This window comes from Grampus griseus (assembly GCF_964374135.1).
Source record: "Grampus griseus genome assembly, chromosome: 16".
NCBI classification, from domain to species: domain Eukaryota; kingdom Metazoa; phylum Chordata; class Mammalia; order Artiodactyla; family Delphinidae; genus Grampus; species Grampus griseus.
In genome coordinates this window covers 61,444,357-61,471,133 of record NC_139010.1, presented here as the reverse complement: position 1 = coordinate 61,471,133, position 26,777 = coordinate 61,444,357, and the positions used below count along the sequence as shown (strand labels likewise).

Below are 26,777 nucleotides of genomic sequence, written 5' to 3'. Positions count from 1 at the left end.
ACCAGCTGTCTTGTTCTACTCGGAGCCGTGACCTCAGAGGACTTTATTCACATCCTGATCGCATGCAGCTGGCCTCCTCTGGCCCTAATGAGCTCATTATCCATTCTCATTAAGGAGGCCATTGTGGCCTGGTCACCCTGGGGACAGCAGTGGCCTGGGAGTGCCCATCACTTCCTGCCACCCTTGGCCAGGCTCAGCCCCCTTCTAGAGAGGCTAAGGCCCCCAGTCCCTCTCCCAGGTCTTCCCATCCCCTCCATCTGTCTGTCTCTATTTCTGACTCCCTCCCCGCGCGCGCGCGCGTGTGTGTCTGTGTGTCTGTCTGTGTGTGTGTTGTGTGTGTGTCCGTGCCTCACTCTCTTTCTAGCTCCACCCTTTCCACCCCAGTTAGAGTCCGTTTGAAAGGGCTTTGCAACTGGCCCAGCAGCTAAGGACTACGCTCAGCCTGGACAGAGGGAAGAGCCCACCTTCTGGCCCAGAGCTTTGCCTGCTGTGGCTGAGGGGCTCCCTGCCCCACGTGGCGTGCGGAGTCCTCCAGCGCTGCCCTGAGCTGGAGGTGCTGGCCAGGCCACCCGGTGCTGCCTTCTCCCACCCTCGGCCCCTGAGCCACTGTGAGGTGGGTTTTAGTGCGTCCCGCTGAGCCGGTCGGATGCTGTGACAGGTGACCTTGCTGTCCTTTCTGGGCCTTTGCCTCCTGGAGAGGGCTGGGCCCTGGCCTATAGGCCAGCCTCGCCGAATGCTGTTCTTCTCTGGCACTGTGGACACGCGGTCCTCCCAGGAGAGGCCAGCGTGAGGCGGCTCTGGGGTGCTTGGCCAGTTCAGCTCCCAGACACCGTCCCGGGCCCGGGGGCTTAGCCTGGGGCCGCCAGAAGGATGCCTCCTCCTGTACGTCCAGCATCTGAGTGCTCCTGGACATCAGCTTGCAGTTTCCCATTCAAAAGAATGGACGTGGTAGCCCTCTCTTGCCCCGTCTGGGGGGCATCTCAGCATAAGGCACTCCAGCTGGGAAGACCTACCTGAGCAGTGGCCTGGCTGGCGCTGGTAGAGCATGGCTGCCGGGCTGGGGTGCCGGGGCGTGTAAGGGGCCTCCCAGCTAGCCCAGGCCCCTTGGGGGCTCCCCACCAACTCCTGTTCCACTAAGTCCTCTGCCCCCACAACAAAAAAGAGCCTGCTCCCCTCTTGCCTGGGAACCAGGGTTAACTTCTTGGGAAAAGGCCAAGTCTGGCAGCCTGTCGGGGAACAGCTGCCCCCAGCTGGGCACAGGTGTGGCCACTTCGTCAGTCCAAAGCTCGGTCCTTTAGTAAAACCTTGCTGAATTTCCTTTCCCAAGAACGGAGGCTAGGAGGATAGAAGAGGAAGGGTAGCAGAGGCCAGCTTGGAGTTTGGATCCATCTTCCGAGGACATGAGACATTGTGAGACATTGTGGCTCAGGCCGGTCCCTGGGCATCCACGAGTGCCGGCCACCTTACCTCCCACGTCCTGTGGCTTTAATCCTTCGTTCAGTGAAGCTCATGGCTTCCATTTAATGGGTGCCTGCTGGTGTGCCAGACCCCACGCACTGTTCTTTATCTCGTCCTCACGCTAGCCTGCGTGGTAGTCTTACCATTTTACAGATGGCGAAACCAAGGCTCAGAAAGGTTAAGTCACTTTCTTGAGGCCACAGAGCATGGAAGTGGCAAAGATGGGATTCAGAGTCGGATCTTTGGCTCCAGCACTTAGGCTCTGTGCCTCAGTTTCCTCATCTGCTGTTAGGCTTGCTGCAAGCTCAGCTCTGCCCTAAAGACAAAATAGACGAGATACTTAGAGTCCCAACAAGACTTATTCTCAGAGTGCACAAGCTGCTGTGAATTGTGGGGGTGATGCTTTGGATGCTACTGGGACTTGGGGGGTCAGTCAGGGAGGGCTTCCTAAAGGAGAAAGGAGGCTGCAGGACCTCTGTGCTGGGGAGCTGTGTGAGCTGAAGGACCGGAGCCAGGCCGAGGGGGCCCTGAGACATGTAGGGCAAGGAGGAGAACCCCAGGGACGTCTCCCCCTGGCCCCATTTCTCACCGTGTTTGCTATCATGCATTGCATCAGCTGAGAAAAGAGCAAGCCATATTGCAAAAGATAGCGCCTTCCGTTCTTCTGAAACCCCAGAAGACAGCCCCCAAATTCCATAGATATCAGTAAACACACACACACGTGAGTTCACCAAGCTGTATTGAGTACCTCCTGACACACTCCTTGGGCACACACACCACCTGGCCACCCATGGGTGCTGACTCTGTGAGTCTAGAATACCAAATACCCACCACCACCCTGATCAGAGCTCAGGGTTTTCAGCTCCGACTCTGTGCTAGGCCCCAAGCTAAGCTACTTATGTCTCATCTGTTCATTTCAACAACCTTGGGCGGTGGGCTCCATTTATTACTCCCATATCAGAGGGGAGACTGAGCTCATAAAGGTTTAGCAATTTCCCCCAGATCACACAGCTAGGAAGTTGCATGCCAGGACCTGAATTTGAGTCTGTCTGACCCTAGATTCCTAATTATTACCCTCTTCCTCCAGAGGATCCTCACCTGTAGACATAGACTCTCAAACCTGCGACTGGACTCATGGTGTTCGCACAGAAAGCAAACCCTCAGCGATGTGGACATGCCCACTCACAGGTGGCACATATATAAAGCACAAGGACTCAGGGACACTCGTTCTCAGGGAGTCACCCCTGAGCTCTTGCGTGCCACAGATGTGCACCTACTCCACTTCTTTGGTGGTTAAGAATATGGGTCGTGAAGCTGGACTGCTTGGTTTTGAGTCCAGCTCTGCGTCTTCCTAATTGTGATCTATTCTGCCTCAGTTTCCACATCTGTCAAGTGGGGATGATGACGATAGTAAAATGTAAGGTTCTTGAAGATGAAATCAGGTAATGTGTGTCATGTTAGCTCCTGACAGCGTGCTCTTCTCAGCGTCTGACTGTAATCATATCATGTGATGCACGTACAGACACACCTCTGTTCCAGGTGCACAGGCAGCCGTCCACGCGTGTGTGTGGACAGAACCTACCTCCCCCTATGTGCTCTGCAGGCATGAGGACACGGTGTGTGCTGGAGGGGAGCCTGGGAGCCCCGAGGGCTGGCTGACGCCTGAGTCCTCTTGGCCAGCTAGGCTGCCCCCACGGTGGGAGCCCCGAGGGCTGGCTGACGCCTGAGTCCTCTTGGCCAGCTAGGCTGCCCCCACGGTGGTTCAGGCCCTAATTGCTCCTTGGTGGAGCAGCGGTGACCTTGGTCAGGAGCCCCAGTTGCAGCATTTGACGTCTGAGCTGCTGGCATCTGGGAGAGGCCTGTCAGCAGCTGTGGGTGGGTGCCGGCCCCGGGAGCCTCCCCCAGAGGCCCAACTGTGTGACTCACGCCAGGGCTCCCAGGAGGTCTGCGCATAGCTAGGTAGGCACCTCTGCCCCTGTTCAGCCACGCCTGCCTGGGCGGTGACTGAGCCTGTCCACCTTTGCTTTGCGGAGGTGCCTACAGCCCAGCCAGTGGCAAGCTCTTCTCTGCAGGGCCTGGTGCAGGAGGGACCTGAGACTCGAAGCCACACAGCCCAGCTCTGCGTGTGTCAGGGCTGGAGTGGAAGTCCAGGCCAGTGTTCTCGGGCAAGGTCGGCAGGTCCACAAAGCCGTGAGGATGGTTGAGAGTCTCAGCCCCAAGTCTTGGGAGTGCAGCAGGAGAATAGGATCCTAAGTTGCTGCCCTGGGGTGCGATGGTCACAGGCAGCCAGTAATGTGGCCCACGCTCCATAGAAACTTGTGGTGCAACAGAGATTTTGAGGTGGGAAGGACTCAGAGACAGCCCTGGCACCTCCAAGGGGCACCCAGGTGGTGTGAGGCACAGACCATCGTGCCGCCCTGCCCATTGGGCACCTCGGCCACACTCTGGGCCTCTCAGCAAGTCCCTGCCCAGCTCACCTGAGTGCCAGGCCTATGCAACAGAGGTAGGAGGAGGGCCAGCCCTGTCCTGCCCCTGGGAGATTCTCTGCACAGACAAGTCCAGATCCATCCCTCCATCACCGATCTCTGGCTCCTGGGGGGAGGGAGAGAGCAGAAAGTACATGGAAGGTTCCCAAAGGGTGAAGTTAGGAGGGAAGGGAAACGATGCCACCAGCAGAAAAGAGCCCTAAATCCTGGGATTATGAGGCCCTTGGAGCCAAGGAGAAAGGTCCATGCAGGGCCCTGGTCTGGAGATGGCCATGGGAAGAGGTCAGGAGAGGGGACAGCAAGAGGTCAGCAGGCTGGTGGGCTTGCTTCACACGTGTGAGGACACAGACAAGCTTGGATGGGACTGATGGAGAAATGCCCTGCAAGCCCTCCTGGTACCCATGGCGGGACTTGCCTCCTTCACCTCTGCTGAGGATGACTTTGGAGCCCAGATTCCAGAAGTAGAGGGAGGGCTTAGGAGACAGTCAGCCCAGCCGTCCAGGAGATCACCAAGTCGCCTTCTTTCCTGGGAAGCCATGGGGTCACACAAGGAAAGGAAAGACTGTGCTCCCACTGAGACAGCAAGTAGGTTGTTTCAGAGGGTGGAGTTGGCGGTGGACACACCTTGGTGTAGAAAGAGAGGCTGAGAGGGTCTGGGCATGGGAGAGATCTTGGCAAATCCTCCACGAGACACATGCATCCAAGCTCCACGGTTTCTCCAGGCACATCCCTGTTCTGTCTGATGACGATAAGGTCCCTGGCCCCAGCCTGGGCCCATCCTGGGGAAACCCTCTCCTGGGAAGAAGAGCTTCCCTTTGAGACTAGGCCTTCAGGGTACTTCCTTGGCCTACCGGGACTTGGCTTGGCTTGGCTTTGGAGGCTGGAACTGGTCTTTCATCTCCCCGGACACAGTTTGGGGAGGGTCTGGAGGGTGTGGTAACCAAAACCTTTGAGCTTTTGGCATTGGGACCTGGACCTGGGCAGGCATGTGAGAGCCTCAGCCTTCCAGACCCTCCCAAAAGTGACTCCAAGTTGGGAATTGTGGTGCCTGCTCTTTGGGGCTCTTGGAGCTTATCCTGTGAGCGGGAGGTCGGGGAGGGACCGCTGACCCAGAGTGGCTCAGAGGGCTTCATCCTTACGTGCCAAAATCTGTGGTGGCAGGTGCCCAGTGGGCTTGGGTTTTGTTCTCCAGACTTGACTCATGATGGTGGACCTTCGATTATGAACCTTGCTGATTGCTGGGTACGGGTGGCATTAGTGAGTGAGTGAAACCCGCTCTGGCTCAGGTGAACAGCCCAGGAAGGTCACTGGCTCACTGTAATTAGCAAGTCCAACAGGGCAGTCTAGCTTTAGCACACCTGCGCCCCAGGGTCAAGTGATGGTCAAGGCTGACTTTCTCCATCTCCTGATTTTGTTTTATTGACTTAACCCTCAGGACGTCTCTTCCCACACACCCCTGCGATTCCTGGTTAACGTGGGATTTAGGGTTCAGGTCGCCAGAGCACCCATGTCGGTTCCTGGAAAAGCCCCTGAACCATTACAGTGTCCGGGGAAGTGCAGACCAGTCAGAACGACTCCTGTGGCCTAGGAGGCAGGGCCGCAGGGCAGGAGCCTCTGCGAGGTCGGGAGCTCCGTCCCGTGACCTCCAGTCGGGCTCTGTGAAAGAACACTGGGCCCGGGGCCTCTTGGCACAGACTGTTGGGATTCCTGAGAGTGTTCCCGCAGAGCCTGCGAGAAGGGGAGAAGGCATCCCAGGCAGAGACCCCTCTGGCTTCTTTGGAGTCTCTCATTCACAGCCTCCTGAGTAGCTGTGCCGCTGTGGCCTGGGCGTCAGGGAGGATGGCGGTGCTGCCCCAGGCAGGTAGGCCCAGAGGGTGCACGTGGCCGTGGGTGTTGTGAAGGTGGCCCACACCCATCCCACTTGGGGAAGGACAAGGGAATTGACCTGAATCTGGCAGAGGGAGGGAAAGAAGGCATCTATCCCAGGTTCCGGAGGGGCAGTGACCAAGCTAAGGGCTGGACCACAGAAGTCCAGACCGTTGTCTGAGACTTTCTCTTTAACTTTTTTTTTTTGAAGACTTTGGTTTTTTTAGAGCAGTTTAAGTTCCCAGGAAAATTGAGTGGAAGGTACCGAGGTGTCTCACATACACCTGCCCACACACATGCACAGCCTGCCCCATCCTCAACCCCCTGCACCAGAGTGGTGCACTTGTTACAACTGATGAACCTGCACTGACACATCCTAGTCACCCAGAGTCCCTAGTTTACATTAGGGTTCGCTCTTGGTGCTAGACGTTCTGTGGGTGTGGACAAACGTATAAGGACATGTATCCAACGTTATGGTATCACACAGCTGTCATGGTGTTTCATAGGTTTTGCAGAGCTGCTCGCAGAGTGTTGTGGAACTTCCTGGAAAGGGTGGGGTGCAGTGGGCATTCAAGACTAGACCACAGGCTGTTTGCTCTCCTAGGCCTGTGACGTGGGGCATCAGAAGTTGAAGACCTAGGTGCTGACCCTGGGTGTGGAGGTCCTGTGCAGTGGTGGGACTTTTGTCCTCCGTCCGTCTCCATTGCTGTCACAGCAGCCCCCAGGCAGCCTCCACCACCTCCCAGGGCTAAGCCCAGCTGGGAGCGCCTGGAGGTCCCCTTGTGCCCCTCCTCGGGCAGCTACTCACTGCTGTGGCCACGTGGTGGTGGGGCCTCAGTGCTGGCCAGGGAGGAACCCTGGGGTCTCCTGACAGGCTACAGTCCAGGTTTGGAAATGCTGAGCTCTGTCATGGACAGAAAAGAGAACTTGTGCCACCAAGTTTGGAGTACTTTGCTCAGCGTTTGTTTGAATGATGAATGAACAAGCCAGCAAAGGGGAAAGAAAATGAATGAGGCGTTATCACTTGGCCACAACCCTCAAGGGTCACTCAAGGGTGTGGTGCCCACTCACTGCGATTGAGTTGTCAACATACCGAAGGGCAGCTGTGAGTAGCACTGATGTGAAAACACCACTGACCGGAGGTGGGAAGCAGGAGCAGTGACCATTAGAACGTATCTGTGAGGCCTTTACCCCCTGGTGCCTTTAAAAGCAGAGAAAGTGGTGCAACTCCGGGTCACACCGGTGGTCCTAGTGGGCTTGAAGGACCCTACACCATCTCTGTGTTTGGTCAGAGCTCCCGTGACCTTTCCTGCAAGGTAACTTTCACGTGTTGGGCATATCATTGTGTCGATTTCATTTTCAGGTTTTTTTGTTATCAGATGTCTGTGTGAGTGGATGGTAGTCCATCAGGCCCTCTTCTCAGGGAGTGTGTTGCTTTCTTCTTTCTCAGCGAGGAGGCTGGGCTCCAGGAGGCTGGAGGTGGGCAAGACGTTTGCCAGGCACCCAGGCGGTGTGGCTCTGCACCCTCCCCTCCACACTGCTCCTTCCCTCCTCGTCCTGGCCCCGTCCACCTCTGCCATCTGCTGGGCTCTCATGGCTGCTCTCCCGTCCCCACTGCAGGCTGGTGGTTCGTGAGCACCTCTGAGGAACAGGGCTGGGTCCCTGCCACCTACCTGGAGGCCCAGAATGGTACTCGGGACGACTCAGATATCAACACCTCCAAGACTGGGGAAGGTAAGCTCCTGTGGGTTCAAGGGGTCGGGGAGATGATGCAACTTTCCCACCCTTCTCCCTAAGACCATCAGAAGCTCTAAAACGATATGGATCATGTTTCCCCCCCTGCGTCTCCCAGGATCCCGTGTCACTGAGGCCAACCCACAGGCTCACCTCCTGTGCCAGGTCTGTCCTTACTGGTCCCACATGGGGCTAAAATTAGAGGGGAGATTCCCGTGGGGTGTGGATCTCAGGCTTTGGCAACTTTGGGGCAGAGATTGGGGAGAACGACTTTAGGGCTGGTCCCTCTCCCCACCAGCAGGCCTGGGTTCCTCTGGGGGTCCCCACAGAGATCCACCTTTGCCCCCCTCACCCCACACTGTGCTCTCTGCGACAGGGACGACCCCAAAGGGACTTTGTGCACACAACTTCCTGCCGTGTACAGCCTGTTCAGAGGCTTCTCTTCCAGGTGCCTCTTATCCCGGTCAGGGGTGCAGATGTGGAGGGCAGGTCTGTGAATCATTTCTCAGTGTTGCAGGAACCCAGGGATGGCTCCAGCCCTGCACCGTCAGCCTCTCTCATTAGCTCTGACCTGGTGAGGTTTTTCTGGGGTTTTCTCCAGTGCATTTCAAGGAGCCTCCCCTCCTCCCAACCCCAGCCAGCACTGGCCTGCTCAGCCTATCCATGGACTTGGGTATTCCCCAGAGCGGGCTGCCAGAGCCCGGCGAGTCTGAGCCACCCTGTTCCCGGCTGCCTGCTCCTAGTCACTTCCAAGCCTCCCTTATTCTGGCAGCGGGAACGCTTGCCCTAACGGTCAGTGGAGACCGTCCAAATGGGCACATCTGAGAGCCAGGGGGATGCGTGCCTGCCACCCGGGGCTCAGGCCACCTCCAGGCCTGCCCCTGCCCCACCCCCCATTCCACACTGCCCAGGCCAGAATAAGCGGCCTGCCAAGCCCCAGCTCCGTCTTCATCCTTCCCGCAAATGTCGGTTACTCGGCAGGCAGTCGGAGCCCCGCCCTTCCTCCCATGTAAATGCTGTATTTCAGTCCCTTGACCAGTACTGCAGCCCCTGCAGTGCATGTCTGCCTTGTGACAGGTTTCCAGAGACCAGGCCCCATTGAGAAGGGCTGGCATGTTCAGGCCAGGTGCTCGGCCTTTCCTGGCTGCTCCCCGAGCCCAGGGGCTGAGCCTGTCCCCCATCTCATCTCTGGTTCCCTCGCACCTCTGCAGCGGTGCAGGGTCGTAGCTCCTGAGCTGGGTCCGGTCTGTTTTGTCTGCAGTCACCAGGCCTCACCTCCTATCCAGTTCCACCTTCTGGGGGGTATCCCAGGGCTTTTCAGAAATAACAATCCCTAGAGTGTACTGAGGTCTCACTCACTCCTAGGTGTCTGCCCTGGTACTTGAAATGCCCTCACCACCCTGGGGAGGCTCTGTCATCATCTCCATTTTCCAGATGCAGGAACTGAGGCTGCAAATATTTAGATATGTATTTGTCCTCATAAGGCTTGAGCCCTGGTCGGCCTCCTCCGCCAGTGGTCTTCCCACCGTGCCGCATGCCTCTCCGTGAAGCATTTTCTTGTGAGCAATTCTAGGAGGGTGTATGTGTGTCTGTGTGTGTGGAATTGGAGCCCCACCTGAAAAGGTGACGCCAAGAGAGTCAGAGTGGAGACGTCAGGTAGATGCTGGAGGACCAGGACACCAAGTGGGTAGGAAGGAGCCTGAGAGGTGCGTGGGCAGTGACGCCGCCAGGCTGGTTTGAAGAGAGATTGGGTGCTTTGCACAGAACAAGCAGTAACAGGTTATAGAGAATTTTGACCTCGATGGAGTAAGAACCAGGCAGCCAGTGGAGGGTCCGCCTTCAAGCAGGGGCGGGGGCGGGTGTGTGTGTGCGCGTGCGCGTGTATGCTCAGGGTGAACCTCCTGATGAGAGGTTCCTCTGCACACTTTGATAGGACCTGTGTGCCAGCACCCCTGGCAACATTTGGGCAGCTGTGAGTCCCATCGTCACATCGTGGGCATCTCCCCGCAGCTGTACAGAAGGGCTCAGGACTCAGTACCCCAGCCCAAGGCCCAACAGCTGTGGTGTGTCCGCCAGTCTCTGCACGGGCAGCCATGTGGCTAAGAGATCAGCCCACCCTGGTCCCGTCTCTGGCCATCTCTACCCCAGCCCTGTTGCCATCCCATTGTAGGTCCCCTGAGCTCTACAGGCAGAAATTGGAAGCCTTCGTCCCATCAGAGCTTCCCTAACAGCTCATGCTCCATTGCTTCAGGAAGAAAAGAGGCTGTTTCGGTTTATTTCTGTCATCAGATGTTCTGGCATATGTTCATGTTTCTCCTGAAGCCAGGTGTGCTGTGGAGAATGCAGAAACGTTTCAGTAGGGGGCAGGAAGGCCGAGGTGGAGGCTGAGACCCCCTTGTCCACTGCTGATGAGGAGGGTCCAGGCCCGACGATGGCAGGGTGCTTCCGTGAGGAGCATCGCCTCAGAGGTGAGGAAGCGGAGGCCTGGAGGGGTGTCACCTCCACGGAGTCCCCGGAGCAGTTAGTGGCAGAGCCAAGCCCCAAACCTGGGTCTCTGCCTGTGCCCTGCGCCCTGCAGCCACTGGCAATGACCTGCCTTTCTCCCTGGGCTGGCATTGGCCCCAGGGTCCAGGCATTCTCCACTGTTGGTGCCTAAAGGGCGCAGGGTCTAGAGTCTAGGCTCCAGAGCCAGACTGCGTGGATTTGCGTGCTGCCTTGACGCTCAGGTGTGTGACTCAGAGGGTTCCTGAACACCCCTGTGCCTCTGGCCTCCCATTTCTAGAATGGGGAGAGTGCCAGCTACGTGGGGCTTTTGTGAGGCTCCAGTGAGATGGTCTTCGTACCTGGTTTAAACCGGGTAAATGTCACTTACTGCTAGGGTGGCCCCAGGCGGGGCATCAGCTGAAGTGAAGCTCCTCTGCTCACAGAGAAACCAGGTGGACGCACCCGCAGGAGGTCAGCTGTCCAGGTTCCTCCCAGTCTGACCTCACACAGGACCTCATCTCCATTCCACAGAGCCTGTCCAGTCCCTGTCTTATTTCACTCCAGGGCAGGTGGTGTCAACCCCAAAGACAGATGAGGAAACAGAGGTTTAGGGAGGGATGGCAGCCTGCCAGGGTGACACAGTAACCTGGCAGTGCAGCCTGGATTGAATCCATACCCCTAACCTTTTGTCCAGGCCTCCTGCTTACAAGAAGCAGGTCAAACAGGCTACTCTTCTCCCTCTGGAAAAATAAGTACTTCCCAGGAGGCCCTGGTGGGATGTGGCTCAGTTGTGTCAGGGCAGTTTGACTCTTAAGTGCTGGCCTCCCTCCCCCAGACCTGGGCAGCCTGGCACCCTCCTTCTGCAGTGCCAGGAGGTGGGGGCCCCTGATGCACCTGGGCGTCCCATAGGAAGGCGGGGGGCACGTGGAGCTGGTCCATAGCAGTCAGAAGACCTGTGCAGATGAGAGGAGTGTGGAGCCGTGAAAAGCTGGGCGGCAGGGCCTCCGTTGTCAGAAACAGTGGGTAGCATGTGGGGAGGGAACAGACCAAGGCCTGTGGCATCCTACTGTGTGTGCTTCACCCAGCAACATTTCTGAAGGATCAGCCCCGTGCCAGGCTCCGTGCCAGGCCCTGGGGACGCAGAGATGCAGAGTCTTAGCCCTCAACAGACTTGATCCACTGGGGGTGACTGAAAAAGCAAAGACATAAACCAACCCAGGATGGTGAGAGTTATAAGCCCCCCAAGGAAGAGACCCCAAGTCTCTGCTGGGCACATTTATTCTTCCACCCGCAGTGCCTGGCTCGTGGTGGCAGGTTCACAAGCAGGACTTGCTGAGTGAGTGGGGGCAGGGGAACAGGTGGATGTGAGCCCTGGTGGAGAGTGGGGCACACCCTCCTGGGAACCATCACTGCCCAGCAATGGTGGGAGCCATGTCCTCCCCCTAGGGCCGCAACCAAGGGTCGTCCTTGCACTGGGCTGGAGCCAAGGCTCCTCCTCCCCTCTCAGCTGCTGGGATTCTAAATTCCTAGCCCCTCCCAGGCTCGGGGGCATAACCCATGCAATGTGGCTTTGGTTGAGTTATTCCCCACCTGCCAGCGCCGCCACTGGTCAGATCCGCGCCCCTCCAGCAGGCATGTACCGCCGGGGCTCAGTCCAGGCGGTGAAGACCTGGGGATGCGAACCTTCCCCCCCTCCATCCCTTCCCCACCCATCCCATCTCATCCTCATGTCCATTCTCTCCGCCGGTTCCCGTCGGCTGTGTGTTCCATCGCTATCTCCCACACCAGTGTCCAAGAGACGCAAGGCCCATCTGCGGCGCCTGGATCGCCGGTGGACCCTGGGCGGGATGGTCAACAGGCAGCACAGCCGAGGTGACGATGCGGGCCGGCTTCTCCTCACCCACAGCTGCTGCCTCTCTCTCTTTCACTAACACTTCTCCTCTTTCCCGGGCTCTGCCTCTCTCTGCCCTGTGGCCTCCTTACCCAGATTCACCAGACAGACTTTCCTCTCACCTACTCTAGCTGGCGGCGGGGTGGGGGGGTTGGGGCGGGAGGGGGGCGCAGGGGCCGCTTGGGAATCGGAATGGGGGCAGCTCTGTCTTTGGCCAGCGTCCTGGGGGCAGGGGTCATGGGACTTAGGACAGGGTTATGGGGGCAGCTGGACTCTAAGAAAGGCCACATTTACCCTGAAGCTTCAGATTGAGAGAACTGAGCGTGTTTGGGTCTCTGCCTGGGCCGTCCCCTCACCCCTGCCCTTCATTGCCTCCCTCCTCTGCGAAAGGGTTCCCTTGGCCAGAGCTATTCTAGCAATTACTTAGGGACAGAGCAGGAAGAAGGAGCAGCTCACAATCTCCTCATTCAGCCAGCTCCAGGGAAACTAGAGAAGGAGCAAAATCCAGACACAGCCAGGCCCCAGGGCACAGCCTCAACAAGTTCTGATGGTGGGGTCAGGTCCAGCTGGGGGCTCCAGCAGCCCCAGCACTAGCTGTTGGGATTTCAGCCTGATCAAGACTATTCCAGGGAAGCCCCTGGCCTGCCATACACGCTGATTAGGAACCAAGGCGTTTGCCAGTCCAGGGCCTTTCCAACATCCAAGAGCTTGTGAGGCAGGGAAATGAGGGGCAGGCCTCTGAACAAACCTCTAAACACCTCCAGAGCCCCAAGGCCAGTGGGTGGCCCATCTCTCCTGCCTCAAGGAGAGTGGAGGGTATGTGTTCCGGACGGTGACGGCACAGCCGGAAGGGTGTCATAAGCATTGGCTTTTCCAGAATTAGCAGGGATGCCCCATGACTCGCACCCTACCCCCAAAGCTTGTTCCTGAACGACTGTGAGACCCTGTTTTGGTATCTGCCCCGAGCCCCAGGCAGCAGCAAGCCTGGACTCAGGGGTGGCCACCGCCCGTGGCTGGCTCTGCATCAGGCTCAGCACGGGCTGCGAGGGGCCCAGCTTGTCCCGAGGGTGGAGTGTGGGGTGGACCCTGGGTGCTGGCACAGGACAGGGGGCCAAGTCGTGGAAGCAGAGAGAACAGGCTGAATGTGAAGCAAAGGCACCATAGAGGTAGGATGGGTGGGGCAGCATAGCTGGGGGCCAGGCGGGGAAGCGGCCCTGAGCCTTGGCAGCAAAGGAGAGTGGGACCCTGGCCTGGAAAAAGAGAGCAGGGTGGAAGGTTTGGCCTGTCCCCATCCCCTCCCACATCTGCTCCAAACACCATCACACACTGAACCCCAAACACACCTCTGTCTCCACGACCACATGGCCTCTCGGACACTTCAATCGGTGAAGCATGACCGCCGGCACACAACCCTGAGAGCCACGGGCGTGGCCACAGCACACTGGCCCCTCCAGGCCCTACACAGCTGCACGTCTGCGGTCCCGTGCACACAGCCACTCACAGTACACACTTACGCACCCTCACGTAGACCATTCCACGTTTGCACTATTTACACAGTCACAGATGCATTATCCACACAACCACATCGTAGGTACACCTCTGCAGCCACCCCCCAAGTACACGTATAGCTTCGTATGCGGTCTCGTATACATAACTCCTATACCACGTGTATATCGGCAACAGTATTTACGATTCTAAACATAACATGATGTAAGTAGACACAGATACCCAACTGAATGCATAATTCTATGGCCAGCCACACATATGTAAATATGTAAGCAAATGCGGGCCCACGACTTCTCTCTCTTGAATAAGAGACCTAAACAACATCCTTTCCCAGTCTTAGCCCTAAGTTAAATTAGGGCTAAGTTAAATCAGGCAGCCAAGAAAAACTTGCAGGAAGTTGGCTGGGAGAAACTTCGCTGCAAACAGCCGAGCTGACGAGGGGGGAACAGGCAGTGGGTCGTATATAACTAGACAAGAGAAAAGCAGTGCTTCCCCGGGGCCTCCACTCCCCCAGTCCCAGAGCCAACCAGGCCTCTGGAATCAAAAAGCCTCTTGCATCGGGGTTGGGTAAGTTGTAGGGACTGGGAGGGGAGCCAGGGAGACTGCTGACGGAGGGGAAAGTGTTTGGAAAGGGGAGGCGTCTGTGGTTTGGAAACTGCAGGGCTCTCCAGCCCCTGCTTCCAAAACCAGAACAGGCCCGGCCACCTACCCACCCCGTGGGCGGCCTGGCCAGCCCTCCCTGGGGTGAGGTGGCAACCATCCTCCGAGGGTATATCGGAGTGACCATGGCATCAGCGCCTCCCAGAAGCCCAGAGGTGCCCCCAGAGCTCCTGGGCCTCTTCCCTCAACTTGATTCCTAAGGGGCATCTCTTCTAGAGACCCCAAGCAACGCAAATGACTCAGCTCCCTCCCCCCCGCCAAGGTCATTTCTTTCAGTCTGGGCATCCTCCTGTCTGGCCCCCTAAGGTGGGGTTTGTGGCCCCTGTTCAGTGGAGGGACTGCCTCTGCTTTCCCCCAGGGAAACCTGTGAGGAGGGAGCTGAGACCCACAGGGCACGCGGCCACACAGAGATAACCCACACCTTCGTCGTCCAAGCCAAACGTGGCGGAAAACCGAGCCCCCAAACAGGCCAATTGGAGGAGTTGTCCTGCCTGGGACCAGGGCTCTGAATTCTCACCTCCTAGAAGCTACGGTGCCAGGGTAGGACGAGCCTCCAAGCCAGCCAGCTCTCTTCCTGGGAGCGTAAACTCCCAGACATCTGCGTTCCCATGAGCCCCAGGGCCACCACGAAGAGGGCTTCGTGCAGGAGCAGCTCAGCCTTCCTGAGTAAGACGGACACCCCTGGTTCTGCCCACCAGGAGGGGCAGGGGAAGGCAGGATGCTTACATGGCCCTCGGGGCTCTGTCCTCAGCACACACGCTGGGGACTGGGGAGGCTGGTGCTGGGGCCTGGCCCCCATGAAGCAGTCTAGGCCCTGTCCTCTGCCGTGGGGCAGAGAAGGGCTCCTCTGATCTGCCCAAGAGATAGGCTGTAATTTTTCTCTGCAAAAGTGACTTTGCCCAGGGAAACTTTAATGATGGCTTCCTGCACGAACCACAGGCTTTTAAAAATAGCCCAACTGAGCAAAGGCAAAATGTGGAGTCCAGGCCTCGGCTCACCCGAGCCTCAGAACCCTGGAGCCCTGGGGCCCGGCACTGCTGCTCCGGCCACCGCCCGGGCCAGGATTTACGGTGTCCCACTGGAAAATGGAGCGAGACCAGGAATAGGCGGGAGCGCAGGGGGCTGGACTATAAAACACGAACCTTCTCAAAGGCCCGAGTCAGAATCTGGCAGGGCCGGGTTCTCAGGCGGTCTTGGCGGCTCGCCCCAGCATGGCTGGGTTGGAATCTGAAAGCTTCCAGGAGCCAGTTGACGCCGAGAAAGGCTTGCATTTGAGAAGAGCGTGCTGAGCTGTGGAGGCTCCCGTGGGGCGTCACCTACCTTTTGCCCTTTGGCGCCTGCAGATTCGGCCAGCAGCCTGCCAGCTCTGTCCTTGCGGCCTGGCAGGGCAGCTGTCTCCACCCCAGAGGGAGCTGCTATCTCCGCCCGGCGCAGGGCCGCAGACGGGACCCTGATAATCTAGGGAAGAATGAACAGATGGCCCTCCTGAGCAGGGGCTTAGGGTGGCAGCTGCCCTCTCCCCCACTACTGCCAGAGGCTTGGGCAGGCTGCCGGGCAGGGTCCAGCTGGGGGGTGGGGAGCGCCCGTCTCAGAGCCAGCTGTTCTGTGCCAGCAGCCTGCTCTTTTGAGCTCAGAGAGTCTCCCCCTCGGTGCCCCGGCTCAACACACCTTTGTCCTCATCAATGTACTCCATAGTCCCTTTGCAGCGCCTACTGTGTGCCAGGCACTGTCTCAGCCCCCAGGGAGAATCCAGGTCGGAGAGGACAGCACAGGTTCAGGGTGACCCTCCCAGAGGGTGTGCCAATCTCTGCCGCTTATCCTCCGCTGAGGGGATGGATGGGGCTGGGTGTTCCTCCCCAAGCTATTCCTCTGGGGAGACTCTCCTCCCAGGAGGCAGGGTGTCTGTGGCCGGCCAGCTGTGGGTCTGCCGGTCCCCAGCAGACAGGAGGCCTGAGCAGGGACTCCCGTGGAGGCACAGGGTCCCTGCCAGGAGAGAGGCCCAAGGAATCCAGGAAGACACAAACTTCCCAGCCTCCCCACACTTGCCCCCCCACGCTCCTGTTCAGCTCCCCATGGTGCCTCTCTCCCAGTGCCTGGGGAGCCCAGAAGAGGGCGTGCAATCCTACTGTGAGACCAGAGCAGGCAGCTCCCAGAGGGGCTCCACCGAGCTGTGTGGTCAACTCAGTCCCCCCCAGGGCTCCCGCCTGATTGTGCCGCACTGTTTTGCCCCTGCTCATTTGGCCCCTGGACCCTTAACAGGGCACATAACCATGCCCATAGCATCCTCTCGGGGAAGTTATGTGATCAGGCGAGCAGATGAGTGGTCAGGGGAGGCTGAGGTGTCCCTGGAGCTGTCAGAAGGTTGGGCAGAGGAGGGGTTTAAGGGTTTGAGGTGGGAGACAGGCTGAGAGAGCAGGTCTGGGGCATAGATGGACGCATGGCATGTTCAGGAAGGAGAGGGCTTGCCTTGAGGCCTCCAGGCATTGAGGGGACACCTGGGTTTGTTCTCAGACTCCCTGACTCAGGCCCCAGGAGGGCCAGGTTCCTCATGGCCCTGCCCTCAGCCCAGGGAGTTTCTGGGACCCTGAGGACTCCAGGCCCCGGCAGCCTGTCTGCAGTTATGGGACTGGGAGGCTGGGAGAGCCAGCTCTACGCTGCCTGGGGCTTGCAAGGCCACCTGGGGCCCTGGCCAGCTTTGGCACATGCAGGGCAAAGCTGTGAGGCCTGCTCCCTTCTCTTCCCTTTGCTGGAAAAGCCAGAGGTTGATGCAGTACACCTTGGCCACCAACTAAGTGAGGCCAGGCCAGGGGGAGAAGGAGGCTGGACAAAGGACCTGTACCCCGTCCTCAAATAGCTGTGCTTTCTCGCCTCACCCACCACCCACAGAGGAGAAGTATGTCACTGTGCAGCCTTACACCAGCCAAAGCAAGGACGAGATTGGCTTTGAGAAGGGCGTCACCGTGGAGGTGATCCGGAAGAATCTGGAGGGCTGGTGGTACATCAGGTAAGAGCCCCAGCAGAGGAGCAAGGTGCCTCTCTGCCACCCCGGCCCCCAGGCTGGCCCTGGGCAGCAGAGTGGCTGAGGGCACCAGCTGGCAGGTCAATCCTGACAGCAGCTTTGCACCCATGGCCTGGCTTGACGGCTTCAGTACCGCGAGGCTGAGCGGCCGTGACAGAGAGCGCTCCTCTTGCACACACCCTCCCGGGACACATAAGGTGGAGGCTGAGCCACAGCCAGCGGCGCACAGGGGCCCTGGCTCGGCTCGCAGGCAGTGGTGCAATCCCTTCCCGTGCAGCCGTCAAGAGGGTCCAGCACATCTGAATTTGGGTTTCCGTGTCCGACCATGGCTGCTTGGCGTGCTCTGCAGCTCGGGCCGCCTGCAGTGCTGGCGTCCACGGGCCTTGCCGAGGTCCCAGCAGGCGGCCCCTGCTGCCCACAGATGCAGGCTCGGGCCCGGGCTGTTCCGCTCCGCAGGGCTGGCTTCCGTGGTTGAGAGAGCTGGGGCGGAAGTGTGGCCTGAGCACAGGCCTAGTTCAGAGGCCTCTTGCTCTGCCCTTCACTCTCCTTGGGCCTAATCACACTTCCCAGCTGAGAAACCCATTCAGGGGTGTGAGTAGGGGAGTGGGCAGCTTCCTGATACTCCTGGAAGCAAACTAAACCCTGTGGGTTTCACTCACCTCTCCCCTACCAGGTCCTGCCCCCCAGGCCCCTCTGCCCTGGGGCTCCCAGGCTGGCTAGCACCCCCCACAAGGAGGGGCTTGTTTCCAGGAAGTGTTCTGGGTCCTTTAGAAGCAGCTCCGCTGTGATGACTTTACCCAGTTTCTCTTCTCTGCCTGTAAGCCGGATGACAGAGAGTCCCTGTCATGGGCTCTGGGGACCGCCTCTCCAGCCCACCACACCTGGGAACCCCAGACCCACTGTGGGTAGGATGCGTGTTCTGAGCTGTCCCCCACCGAGGGCACAGATGGCCGAGGCGGCGGGGGCACTCACAAGACATTTGCTCAGAACACAGCATGCCGCAAGGTGTTCAGATCGGTCTGTGCTGACGGGTAGGATGAAGGTCGTTGGCCACATGGGATTGAACCTTAGAGTGACCTGCCAGGACATAGCGCCCCTGCCCCCGGCCCTGTGCACACCAGTCAGCGGGCTGAGGTGTCCCTTTCTGTCCCGTTAGGTGGGACAGGACTGTGTGTGCCTGGGCGTGTTTGCCCAAATCCACTACCCCAGGCTTTGATGTTCTCTAAACAATGGAAACTAGAGCCAAGCCCACAATCCAGCCACCACGAGTCTGCGTGGGAAGGCCAGTGAACATTCTGGCAGGCTGCTAACCTAAACCACTCACCCAGAGGTTTTCTACAAGGCTGCTGGGTATTTTAGTTTTCTAAAATAACCAATAAAATCACTCTGAGTTGGTTCCATCTAGTCAGCTCTTGTCCCCATGGCCTGGCCATTCAGCCAGTGGGAGCTGCAACTGAGAAAACCCTGCTGAAAAGGTTCCACCTTAAGAAGGCTGCCAGACACCCCCTTAAATATGCCTTTTCCCAGCATCCCAGGCTCTGTGTTGATCCTTACTTCCTGTCTTTCTTCTCCACCCACACCCACCCCACCCCCCCGCCAAACACACACACACACACACACACACACACACATGCACACGCACACGCGCCCTCCCTCTCTCCCCATCCTCCTTTTCCAGTTTGCTTCCCTCTGGAGTCATTCCGTGCTCCAGAGCTGGAAAGCAGATGTGAGCAGAGTTGGACCCAAACACACACAGCCTCTCCTGATTCACTTGCATCTCCCTGCCTGGAATCTAATTTTATCCATGTAACATGGAAGGAGCACATCAGGGTTTAGAATGGGAGCCCTCAGGACAGTGCACAGTCCTGACCATCACTCCCAGGAGACCTCGCGCCCCATCTCCGCACAGGTGCTCCCAGTGGCTGGCAGGTTCCTCATCTTTCTTACAAGATGAAGGGCACCAAGTTCTGGGCCAGATGCTGCCAAAAGCTAGCCGTGTGACCCTCTGCTACTTGCTTTGCTTTTCTGAGCCTTGGTTGTTGGTATATGTAAGATTAGGTATCTTTACTAGTTGCTTCCATCCAGCCCTGAAATTCTGTGCTTCTGTCTGCCAGCTCCCTGACTTCCATCCGGGAGCAGACTGATGTCTGCCTTCCAAGCCCCAAAACGGGGATAGACGGCTGAGCTTGGGTCAGCCTGCCTGCACAGTCATGTGACGTGAACGTAGGAAGCCACCTCCTACCTGAACTTTCCAGCAAAGCTCAAACACGTTAGAAACTTGAACTTTCACATTTCCTTTCCTCCTACCTAATGAGCCCCCAAGAACAAGGTCAGATCAGGGAGGCAGGGGGGCCGGGGATTATCAGACATCTGGCATGGAGGAGCCATTCCAGGGAGCCAGATGTGTCCCAGGGAGCAGGCGGGGACATTGCACCCCAGACTGCAGGGCATTGGCCAGGAATTGCTGGACCAGGAAGTAAGTTCTCTGGGTTTGGGTAGGAGCTCAACACCATGAGGGAAAAAGGGAAAAACTTGTTTTCAGAAGTCAGCAAATCCCCTGAAATTAAGTCGGCCCCGTCATTTGCCTTTTGCTCTGTTTATGGGTTTGGGGTTTTGTTTCGTTTTGTTTTCGTTCTGCCACACCAAAGGCTTTAATGTTACCCAGTCATGTGCTTTATTTAGTCGTTTCATTTATGGTTTCTGCCTTTGGAGTTCCACTTAGAAAGATTTTCTCAGCCCCCAAGATTAAGCAAATATTCACGACTTGCGTTTTTAAGTTTGCTATACGGTTGTAAGGCCAGAGTCTCACTTGTTTTTCCTAACTGTATCATCAGTCATCCCCAGATCACTCACTGAATAAGCCATCCTGACCCCACTGCTTTGAAACGTCACCTTTAGCGTTGGTCTGTCTGTGGACTTGTTCTGTGAACTTGATCCGTCTGCTCCTCCTGCAGTGGTGCCGACACTTCTCCCACTTGGCCACTCACTCTTTATACACGTCTTCCTAGTTGGTCTCAATATGTCTATCCTTCTGGATAAATGTTTACAGCTACTCTATCCCAGCATTTTGCAGAAGAGAAAATATTGAGCTCCAGGGTAGGGACTTGTCCGAAGTACCATAGGCCAGAACTCGGGTTTCCTAACTCTCACCCATGCTGCCTCTTCACCTCTCTGATCATACTTCCCTTTCTGACTGGGCATTTAACTCTATACACCTTCTCATTTCTTATCTCTAGAATTGCCCTCTGCTGTGGTGAGCTTGTAGGCCATTGCAAAGTCTACCTTTTAGGCAACCCCAAATCTGAGGAATCTTCTCATCTCAATGTCCCATGTCTGCCCGACGTTGCAAACAATGAGAGCCCGCACCAAGAGGGATCAGGCAAAGAACTAGGAGACAGAGAGGAAGCAGTGGTGTTCCCGATGTCTTTCCACTGGCCCTCGTTCCGGTTCTCTCCAGAGTAGTGGCTTTGCCAAGTGTCTTACAGAGCGCAGCAGAGAAAGCTCAGCTGGGCAAGGCCCGATGGAGACTGGGGCCTGGACAGGGTGCTCTCATGATGCCATGTCCTACTCCTCCCTGCAGATACCTGGGCAAAGAGGGCTGGGCACCAGCATCCTACCTGAAGAAAGCCAAGGATGACCTGCCAGCACGGAAGAAGAATCTGGCAGGCCCAGTGGAGATCATCGGGAACATCATGGAGATCAGCAACCTGCTGAACAAAAAGGCGTCCGGGGACAAGGAGACCACCCCAGCTGAAGGCGAGGCCCCAGAGGCCCCCATCACCAAGAAGGAGATCAGCCTGCCCATCCTCTGCAATGCTTCCAACGGCAGCGCCCTGGGTGTCCCCGAGAGGACCGTCTCCAAGCTGGCCCAGGGCTCCCCAGCCGTGGCCAGGATTGCCCCTCAGAGGGCCCAGATCAGTAAGAACCTCGCTGATCCCCGGGTCCTTGCCGCACAGCTCTTTAGAGAAGGGGCGTGAGGTGCAAGGAAAGCCTAAGGGGGGGGCGGGGTGTGTGCAGGATCCCCATATTATTCTGTTCCTGAGATGTAGGCTGACCCCTGACCCCAGGCTCGCTTTGCCAGCTTGTCTTATGCTAATCACAAGCATGGACAAGGCAATTCCTTCCACTCCTCCGAGATAAATTGCATGCATACATAAGCTGGTAGCATCATGAACGGTCACCCTGCAGATAGGTCACCTGGGCTGTGAGATGGGTGCTCACATCTCACATCTCACATGGGTGCTCACATCTCATAGAGTGCAAGGCTGCTCTATGAGTGACAGCCTGTAGATCATCTTGCTGAGCCTTACCCCTTCCTCCCTGTCGTCTTCCTCCAGTTACCGGAAATCTAAGACACTCGGAAGGGTGACTGTACCTCCCTCCACAAGCACTTTTAAGCAGCATCCTTCCGGAATCTCCTCCTTTCGTACAGGAGAAACCCAGCTGCCGGCCCCTCCAGATCTCTAGCATCTCTGGGGCAAGGATGCCTGCGGATTGAGGGTTAAACTGTTCTGTATTATGAGACCAGCTTCTGTTTATGTCCAGCCATTCTTAAAATCTGGAGGAAAGCTGGTTTTTAGTTTGGTTCTGAGCTTACATTAGCTTTATGCCTGAAACCTTCTGAGCAGTCAGTCGGGAGCTGTTTCGGGGTACTTCCTCTTGCCTAGCACTGTGTAGCTTCCAAGGATTTGGTAGTGAGCAAAAAACAGACATGGTCTCTTCTCCTGAACTTGGCAACCTGATGAAGCTATCTCCCCTTTCCCCTGAAGAAAGCCCCTCTGTCTGTACATTTTGAAATTGTGCACGTCATTTTAGGGGCTGCACGGATCCCCTTGAAACACAGCTAAGGAAGCTTAAAGATCTCTCACTTCCACTGAAGAAGCCCAGCTCTCGTGCCTGTGGTGGCCAAGAGCATGGGTTCCTCATAAATGCGGGAAGACAGCGGGAACTTCCCAGCATCAGGAGATCACACCCAGGGAAGGGAGGGAAGGCACTGTGTCTGGCTGCGATTTCTGAAGCTCTGTTTCTTCTTCTAGGCTCCCCGAACCTCAGGACAAGGCCTCCACCTCGCAGAGAGTCCAGCTTGGTATGTGTGCTCAGTTTCTTCTCTCTTTCTCATTCCCTTTCCTGGGTGCCCCGTAGCAGCTCCCAGTAATTGGCTGTCTCAGTGCAGAGTCTGTTGGTCCAGGGCTTCCCCAGGGCCATGCTGGAGCTTCCAGCTTTGTGGGGCTGGAGGCAGGGAGGGAAGCCTGGGGAACCCAGCCTTCCTGGGGCCTAGCTGGACAGTTTTTAATCGAAAACACACTGCACTCTAAAGCTAAATAAATCCATCCCAGCCACGGCACTGGCAGACATAAACATTTAGACTGGCTGGCGAGAGTGTCCAGCCGGGGCATTGCCAGGGGCGGGAAATAGGGCTGCTGTCCATGTGAGCCTGGAAGACTTTCAGCTTTGCCTTCCTTGCCCGGGAGTGCCCAGTGGATGCCAGAACCTGGGAGGGTGCAGGGCAGACCAGTGAGCATCTTCTCCGGGGAGGAGGGTGGTAAATGGCAGGGACTGGTTTATGCTGAAGCTCAAAGAGGCTCAGTGCTGCTGGGGTCTGTGGCGCCTGTAGGTGAGGTTTCCTGGCATCCAGACCGCCACGGAGGTGGATGTGCACTCAGGGTGCTGGGGCTCTGGGTGAGAGGTGGCAGACCGAGAGCCCTAGAACCAAGAACTGTCATCTGGGGCAGTGGGATGCAGTGCAAAGAATGGGGCTTCAGGCCTGCCAGGCATGGATTCATACTCCGTTTCTGACACTGAGAAACAGCGAGCCCCTGGCCAGGTTGCTTACCCTCCAGAGGCCTCAGTTTCCTTATTTATAAGAGGGGGACAGTGCCAGCCATCTCCTAGGGCTGTTGTAAGGATGGGATGAGATGGTGTATGCAGAGGGCTGGCCATCGACTTTCCACTTCCTCTGTCAGCTCTCTGTGCACTATGTGTGGACAAGGATTCTGCAGTCACATCTGGGCTTAGCCGCAAGATTTACTGTGGTCAGTGACGTCCGCCCCAGGGGGGTGGACAGCGGCCGTCACTGGAAGAGTTGGCCTTCCCTAAACAGGATTTTTGAAGATTTGGCCCCTGGAGATGGGACCGTCCTGGCCCTGGCCATCAGCCCCACTGGAGTTTTCTATCTTGTTTCTCCTCCCATTTTACACAACTGAACGAGTTCTCCCCTCCCCTCATCTCTCTCAGCCCCAGCTAATTATTTTCAGGCAGACTTGATTTTGGCAAGAATGGGGTAATTCTTTCCACACCTGCCAAAAGCAGGGCTTGCTAGGGCAGAGCTGCTCTTTCCGGCTAGGTCCGTCCGACTCCCACCTGGCCGCGGGGGTCCAGGCAGGGCCGGGACCTGGGCCACCTCTGTGCGCATGCACGGCTGCAGAGCCAGCCACCAGGGCAGGGAAAGTTGACCTGGTCCCTCAAAACCAGCCTCCCCCGCACCCTTCACTCACTCTGACCTGAGGCAGCTCAGCTGTGACTGGCAGGATTAGAACATGCTGAGCCTTGAAGGACGAGGCAGGGTAAGAGGAATAGGATGGCGTTTCAGGAAGAGCGTTCGGCTTCAGCTTATGTTTATAGAGCTTTTCCTGTGCCGCTGGCTGGACCAGAAGTTATGTTCATTATCTCATGGCCCTGTTATTAGCTCCATTTTACAGATGAGGAAACTGAGGCTCAGAGAGAGCAAGGGCCTTGCCCAGGGCCACGCAACTGGTGAATTGCTGAGCTGGGACTGGAGCCCACATGCGTCCACCTGCAGGCAGAGATCTTTTGAGGTCTTCCTGCTACACTGTAGCTACTTCCCCCCCTCTAGCCTCCCAAACACGTGTACCTTTTTTATAAGATTGTTTTATTTTAACTCCTTTCTTTGATACCAGGCCATACTGGGAGTGATGGGGAGGCGCCAAGGCCATGTTGGCTGGAGTAGAGACTGGCTGAAGCTGGAATGTCCTCTCCACGAGGGCAAGGGGGTTGTCCTGTCCCTTTGGTTCACTCTTGCATGCCTGGTGCCCTGGACCAGAGTCTGGCACCCAGTAGACACACAACAAACATTTGCCAAGTGAATGAATGAGGCTCCCAGCTCATGGGCTGTGGCCGTATTCTACATTTGCTTGCATGTCAGGCTTAGTTATCGACACGCCAGCATCTAGGAAGCATTTAGGCTGCCCAGCGCGTTCTACCCAACCCCAGAGCAAAGGATCCTGAGTGTATTCCGTGCTTGCCTAACCATTTGGCATCATCACGATGACAGACCAAGGGGTTTTCTGACCAACCCCACACCCCTTTACACCCACCCCACCTCTGCAGTCAGGTGTCACCCCGGTGGCCCTTCACCTGAGACTCAAGGACATGGCTCTCCTCTCCCAGGGGGCAGTGTGCACGGGCTTTCTTACAACAATTTCTCCGCTTTTTGACTTTCGTTTTGGGACCTAGCTGTTGAGGCTTCTGAAAACTGGATTCCAAAGATGTAAGGGTGGAAATTTACTTAGATGATCATTTTCATAGCTCAGACAAGTCTCAAGCGAATCCTAGGTGTTCTCAGCCTGATCAGGAGAGTGGTCTCTTGGTGAGCCACCCTGAGACTCAGGTGATTGATACATCCTCAGGTCAGCTGCTCTCCACCTGGTGTAGCCGCCACACTCACCTCAGTTACGGTTCTGATCAGGTGAGCCTCGCTGACTTGAGTCCTTCTCTGCCTCAGGGGTTCCAGCTGCCTAAGCCGCCAGAGCCCCCTTCTGTTGAGGTGGAGTACTACACCATTGCTGAATTCCAGTCGTGCATTTCTGATGGGATCAGTTTTCGAGGCGGACAGAAGGCAGAGGTGAGCCATGGGGCTGAGGGTTATAATTCATGATGGTCAGATACCCCCCGTGTTTCCCATTTATGTCTTGCTGGCGACATTCCTGAGGGGCGAGCAGGAAAGGTGCAGAAACAGAACCCACAGGGATTAGAATTTGCCTAAAGCCAGTAAGTGCCACAGCCGGGACTAGAACCCACGGCTCCTGTCTCCACCCAGCTGCCGTCACAGCAGCGTTTCCCAAAGCATATTATAGGAGCTCGTGATGGGGACACTTTGAAACAAAGGGCCTCTGGGGTTGAGTTTGGGGGACAGTGAGTTAAACAAAACCCAACCAGCTTTGTTGTTTTAATTGCAGAACTTCTCAGAGCCTAGATATGGGGGTGTCACTGTGTGTCTCTAAGAGGGGACCGGAATAGGCAGTATCACCTAGATTCCTCTCCCAGGAGCTCCTGGGGGCCAGGGTTCCACAAGACCCGTATGAGGAAGTGCTGCTGTTGGGAGAATGTTGTCCAGGCAGCCGGAGTAAGGCACTGAGGACCCGCTCTGGCCACGTCCACACCACAGGCACCTCTGACATTCGATGCAGTCCCTTCTCCCCCAGGTTCTGATGATTTCTCTCTGCAAGTGGGTAGCAGACCCTCTCCTGCTCCCTCCCAGCCGGTCTCCTAGCATTTATGAAACCCCACTTTGTGGCCAGCGCTGAACGTGGCACTCCAGGGGCCAGAGAAGATCTGTGACTCAGATCTTTCTCTTGAGTGGCTCTGTGTAGTAATGGAGTTAAGTCCAATTAATACCTGTAAAACCAGCAGAAGAGTAACTGGGCAGTTTCTGCCCATTGAAGAGGTGATACCCCCAATGTGAATGTTTTAAACCACATGCCTGGAACTTAGAACTAGATTTCTAAGAGAAATCATTCTCTCAGTGGTGCTTATGCTTCCAGAAGAGCCTATGAAGCTCATAACGTAAGAGAACTGACATACTTAGGATCTACCCACGTCTGCATTTTGAGTATGGAGTGGGCAGAGTGAAGGACGGAATATAGCACCCAAGGCAGGGCGGGGGCTGCAGAGGGCTGGCCTCAGGCAGACCTTGCCTTTGGTGGTCTCTATCCTCCCTTCCTTCCTTGCCCCTATTCCCCCAGTGCCGGTGCTTTCAAGCTTCCCTTCCCCTCCCTGGGACCTCTTCCTCCAGCAGCGTTCCACAATTCAAAATTACAGTTGTTCCTCGGGATCCGTGGGGCGTTGGTTCCATGACCCCCAATGGACACCCAAATCCTGGGATGCTCAAGGCCCTTATATAAAATCGTAGTGCAGTTGGCCCTCCATATCCAGGGATGCGGAACCTGCGCACATGGAAGCACAACTGCCTCTTCCATTCGTATTCCCCTATCCAAACGGACCTCAGTACAGCCAGCAGCCACACTCCTGGGCTTTCTCCAGTCTCAAATAGCAGTTAAGAAAGAAGCTCCTTGAACGAGTTTATACTAACAGGGAAATGACTGAGAGGCCCTAGCCTTCCCCCAGGAAGCCATTCAACTCAAAGAAATCTCCTCAGCTGGTAGGATTTCAGTGGGATTCCACAGGTAGTGAAATGCCCATGAGCAATGGGGAAACCAGGGAGGTCCGGCCTCGGCCTTACCTCCAGGTTCCACTCACCTGCACCCTCCTATTCTCTTCTGCACTGAGAGACCCTTTCCAGTGTCACCGAGGGAGGGCCTAGCAGTATGGGAGTGAGAGGATGGAAGTGGTGGAATGGCAGTCTTTTGTACGTATGGGTCCGTGGTGAGCGGGGTTTTGTAGGGACTGGGAACAGTGCATCTTCCAAGTGTAGTAG

General features: G+C 56.8%; 1 protein-coding gene across 3 annotated transcripts in view; it reads left to right on the top strand.

Moving 5' to 3' along the window:
• Positions 1–26,777, top strand: part of SH3PXD2A (SH3 and PX domains 2A) — a 246,719-nt gene that overhangs the window by 202,503 nt on the left and 17,439 nt on the right. For all 3 annotated transcript variants that reach the window (XM_082673397.1, XM_082673396.1, XM_082673395.1), the window contains 6 exons: positions 7,431–7,544; positions 11,817–11,900; positions 16,972–17,089; positions 20,685–21,022; positions 22,141–22,190; positions 24,846–24,965. In XM_082673397.1, coding sequence (XP_082529523.1) covers positions 7,431–7,544; positions 11,817–11,900; positions 16,972–17,089; positions 20,685–21,022; positions 22,141–22,190; positions 24,846–24,965 — 824 coding nt within the window. The remainder of the gene's footprint in view (positions 1–7,430; positions 7,545–11,816; positions 11,901–16,971; positions 17,090–20,684; positions 21,023–22,140; positions 22,191–24,845; positions 24,966–26,777) is intronic.